At 48.0% G+C, this 5,000-nt stretch overlaps 1 protein-coding gene across 2 annotated transcripts in view; it reads left to right on the top strand.

The window, feature by feature from the left end:
• nop14 (NOP14 nucleolar protein homolog (yeast)) overlaps nucleotides 1-5,000 on the top strand; it is a 20,218-nt gene that overhangs the window by 633 nt on the left and 14,585 nt on the right. For both annotated transcript variants that reach the window (XM_079584984.1, XM_079584983.1), the window contains 6 exons: nucleotides 1-138; nucleotides 909-1,043; nucleotides 1,133-1,274; nucleotides 1,366-1,505; nucleotides 2,269-2,403; nucleotides 3,318-3,440. The exon at nucleotides 1-138 is cut by the window's left edge. In XM_079584984.1, coding sequence (XP_079441110.1) covers nucleotides 1-138; nucleotides 909-1,043; nucleotides 1,133-1,274; nucleotides 1,366-1,505; nucleotides 2,269-2,403; nucleotides 3,318-3,440 — 813 coding nt within the window. The remainder of the gene's footprint in view (nucleotides 139-908; nucleotides 1,044-1,132; nucleotides 1,275-1,365; nucleotides 1,506-2,268; nucleotides 2,404-3,317; nucleotides 3,441-5,000) is intronic.

Genomic DNA, 5,000 nt, shown 5'->3' with positions numbered 1-5,000 from the left:
AAGTCTAAAGCGGCTCCGGAGATCCAGAAGAACCCGTTCGAGGTGAAGATCAACCGCAAGAAGTTCGACGTTCTCGGTCGCAAGAGTAAACATGACGTGGGTCTGCCGGGGGTCTCGCGATCCCGAGCCAATCAGAAGGTAAAACACACCAAAGCCGTGTGTGTGTGTGTGTGTGTGTGTGTGTGTGGACATGCTCGCGAGGTACCATGGTGTGTCCTCACGGTCCACTATGGAAACATGTCATTACTATCACGATATTATTATAAAAACTTCCTAATGGAAAGGAATGAATAACTATATCGCTAATTATAGCGCTAGCGGTAATAACTCACAGTGGCTGTAGCGATAACTGCAAAAACATCTGTAATAACTATATCTCTAACAACTACTATAATGATAAACTGTATGAGCTGCTGTAAACTATTAATCGCGATTAATCGAATCCAAAATAAAAGTTTGTTTACATAATATATGTGTGTGTGTTGTGTATAATTATTTTGTATATAAAAACACACATGCATGTATATATTTGAGAAATATTTGCATTTATATACTGCATATATATTTTTATATTATTGTATTATATATATAAATTATTTAAATATAACTATTTTATATATAAATAAAAATTTTCTCAAATATATACATGCATGTGTGCGTACAAAATAATTATACACAACACACACACATATATTATGTAAACAAACTTTTATTTTGGATTCGATTAATCGCGATTAATCGTTTACAGCCCTAGCAATAATTATTCCTGCAACGATAACTATAAATGTAACAACTATAATGATAGTAGTTCCCATAACTGTAACTATAATGACTGACAGTTGTTACGGTAACAGCTGAGAGAAGAACTGTAACGCTGTGTGTGTGTGTGTGTGTGTGTGATTCCACAGAGGAAGGACACTCTCCTGAAGGAGTTCAGACTCAAAGGCAAGAACAACAAATTCGTGGACCGGCGCTTCGGTGAATACGACAGTAAGATCACGCCCGAGGACAAGATCCTGCAGAGGTTCACGCTGGAGAGACAGGTGATGACATCATCGACCGCATCATCGCCTCGTTCGCCTTCGTCACGGGTGTCTGCTGATGCTGTGTGTGTGTGTGTGTGTGTGTGTAGCGTACTCACGACAGGAAGGACATGTTTAATCTGAACGAGGAAGAGGAGCTGACGCATTACGGCCAGTCTCTGGCAGAGATGGAGAAGATGGCGGACGTGATTGACAGCGACAGTGACTCTGAGGAGAAGGGGCTGCTGTCAGGTGACGCGTGTGATCATGTGACGTTCCCCATCACTGGCTCTGACCAGCGGTTGTGTATGCAGTTCCGCTCATCTTCTGACTGTGTGTGCAGCTGAGCTGACCGCGTCGCACTTCGGCGGAGGTGGAGGCTTGCTGAGGATGAAGAGCGCTGGAGATGAAGAGGAACAACACAAGCCCAAGTCACGACAGGAACTGATCCAGGAGCTCATCATCAAATCCAAGCGGGAAAAGGTCAGCGTTCCAATAATACAACGTTACTTTATCATGATTAAACTTCGTCCTGTCCACACCGTTGGATGGTAATGTAAACCATAACTACAATGATGACTATAAACAATATCTATAACGATATCTGTAACTATAATAACGATATCTGTAACGGTAACTATAACGATATCTGTAACGGTAACTATAACGATATCTGTAACGGTAACTATAACGATATCTGTAACTACAATAATGATATCTGTAACGGTAACTATAACGATATCTGTAACGGTAACTATAACGATATCTGTAACGGTAACTATAACTATATCTGTAACAGTAACTATAACGATATCTGTAACGGTAACTATAACGATATCTGTAACGGTAACTATAACTATATCTGTAACGGTAACTATAACAATATCTGTAACGGTAACTATAACAATATCTGTAACGGTAACTATAACTATATCTGTAACAGTAACTATAACGATATCTGTAACGGTAACTATAACGATATCTGTAACGGTAACTATAACGATATCTGTAACGTAACTATAACGATATCTGTAACGTAACTATAACGATATCTGTAACGGTAGCTCGTGTTTACTCGAAGCGCGCTGCAGTTTCTCCTCTGCTGTCAGTGCTCAAGCTCTAATGAAAGCAGGGTGGATTCTGATTGGCTGTCATGTGGACTTGGCTATTAGAGAGAGAGCGATTATTGAAAGGTTATGGTAATATCTGTGAGCGGTTTATAACGCGATGCTCTTCCTGTCTTCAGCGCGAGCGTCAGACTCAGAAGGAGGAGGCGCAGGAGCTCACGGAGAAACTGGACCAGGACTGGAGATCCATCCAGAACCTTCTGGCCCACAAAACCCCCCGAGCGGAGAGGAAGGATGAGGACGACAAGCCCAGGGTACAGAGCGACGTGTGTGTGTGATGGTGTGTGTGTGCTGCTCTTCCTCACTCTCTCTCTCTCTCTCTCTCTCTCTCTCTCTCACTCACTCTCTCTCTCTCTCTCTCTCTCTCTCTCTCTCTCTCTCTCTCTCTCTCTCTCTCTCTCTCTCTCTCTCTCTCTCTCGTGTGTGTGTGCTGCCCTTCCTCACACTCTCTCTCTCTCTCTCTCTCTCTCTCTCTCTCTCTCTCTCTCTCTCTCTCTCTCGTGTGTGTGATGGTGTGTGTGTGTGCTGCCCTTCTCTCTCTCTCTCTCTCTCTCTCTCTCTCTCTCTCTCTCTCTCTCTCTCTCTCTCTCGTGTGTGTGATGGTGTGTGTGTGTGCTGCCCTTCCTCTCTCTCTCTCTCTCTCTCTCTCTCTCTCTCTCTCTCTCTCTCTCTCGTGTGTGTGATGGTGTGTGTGTGTGCTGCCCTTCCTCTCTCTCCTCTCTCTCTCTCTCTCTCTCTCTCTCTCTCTGTCTCTCTCTCTCTCTCTCTCTCTCTCTCTCTCTCTCTCTCTCTCTGGTGTGTGTGTGTGTGCTGCCCTTCCCCTCTCTCTCTCTCTCTCTCTGGTGTGTGTGTGTGTGCTGCCCTTCCCCTCTCTCTCTCTCTCTCTCTCTCTCTCTCTCTCTCTCTCTCTCTCTCTCTCTCTCTCTCTCTCTCTCTCTCGTGTGTGAGATGGTGTGTGTGTGTTTGTGTGTGCTGCTCTTCCTCACTCTCTCTCTCTCTCTCGTGTGTGTGTGTGCTGCTCTTCCTCACTCTCTCTCGTGTGTGTGATGCTGTGTGTGTGTTTGTGTGTGCTGCTCTTCCTCACTCTCTCTCTCTCTCTCTCTCTCTCTCTCGTGTGTGTGTGTGTGCTGCTCTTCCTCACTCTCTCTCTCTCTCGTGTGTGTGTCAGATGGAGGAGTATGACGTGATGGTGCGTGAGCTGGGCTTCGAGATGAAGGCTCAGCCGTCAGAGAAGCTGAAGAGCTCAGAGGAACTCGCCCGAGAGGAGAGACTGCGCTTGCAGACGCTGGAGGTGAGGATAACACACTCTACTCTAACCCCCCCGTTACTGTAATCCCCCCCGTTACTGTGATCCCCCGTTACTGTGATCCCCCGTTACTGTGATCCCCCGTTACTGTAATCCCCCCGTTACTGTGATCCCCTGTTACTGTAATCCCCCCGTTACTGTGATCCCCCGTTACTGTGATCCCCCGTTACTGTGATCCCCCGTTACTGTGATCCCCCGTTACTGTGATCCCCCGTTACTGTGATCCCCCGTTACTGTGATCCCCCGTTACTGTGATCCCCCGTTACTGTGATCCCCCGTTACTGTGATCCCCGTTACTGTGATCCCCCGTTACTGTGATCCCCCCGTTACTGTGATCCCCTGTTACTGTGATCCCCGTTACTGTGATCCCCCGTTACTGTGATCCCCCGTTACTGTGATCCCCCCGTTACTGTGATCCCCCGTTACTGTGATCCCCCGTTACTGTGATCCCCCGTTACTGTGATCCCCCGTTACTGTGATCCCCCGTTACTGTGATCCCCCGTTACTGTGATCCCCCCGTTACTGTGACCCCCCCGTTACTGTGACCCCCCCGTTACTGTGACCCCCCCGTTACTGTGACCCCCCCGTTACTGTGACCCCCCCGTTACTGTGACCCCCCCGTTACTGTGACCCCCCCGTTACTGTAATCCCCCGTTACTGTAATCCCCCCTGTTACTGTAATCCCCCGTTACTTTAATCCCCCGTTACTGTAATCCCCCCTGTTACTGTAATCCCCCCGTTACTTTAATCCCCCGTTACTTTAATCCCCCGTTACTGTAATCCCCCGTTACTGTAATCCCCCGTTACTGTAATCCCCCGTTACTGTAATCCCCCCGTTACTGTAATCCCCCGTTACTGTAATCCCCCCTGTTACTGTAATCCCCCGTTACTTTAATCCCCCGTTACTGTAATCCCCCCTGTTACTGTAATCCCCCCTGTTACTGTAATCCCCCCTGTTACTGTAATCCCCCCTGTTACTGTAATCCCCCCGTTACTTTAATCCCCCGTTACTTTAATCCCCCGTTACTTTAATCCCCCGTTACTTTAATCCCCCGTTACTTTAATCCCCCGTTACTTTAATCCCCCGTTACTTTAATCCCCCGTTACTTTAATCCCCCGTTACTGTAATCCCCCCGTTACTGTAATCCCCCCCGTTACTGTAATCCCCCGTTACTGTAATCCCCCCCGTTACTGTAATCCCCCCCGTTACCGTAATCCCCCCCGTTACCGTAATCCCCCGTTACCGTGATCCCCCGTTACCGTGATCCCCCGTTACCGTGATCCCCCGTTACCGTGATCCCCCCCGTTACCGTGATCCCCCGTTACCGTGATCCCCCGTTACCGTGATCCCCCGTTACCGTGATCCCCCGTTACCGTGATCCCCCGTTACCGTGATCCCCCGTTACCGTGATCCCCCCGTTACCGTGATCCCCCGTTACCGTGATCCCCGTTACCGTGACCCCCCCCGTTACCGTAATCCCCCCGTTACTTTAATCCCCCGTTACTTTAATCCCCCGTTACCGTAATCCCCCCGTTACCGTGATC

Source organism: Phoxinus phoxinus, assembly GCF_949152265.1.
Source record: "Phoxinus phoxinus genome assembly, chromosome: 17".
Lineage (NCBI taxonomy): Eukaryota > Metazoa > Chordata > Actinopteri > Cypriniformes > Leuciscidae > Phoxinus > Phoxinus phoxinus.
The sequence above is the reverse complement of the archived record's forward strand: the minus strand, read 5'-3'. Positions and strand labels throughout refer to the sequence as shown.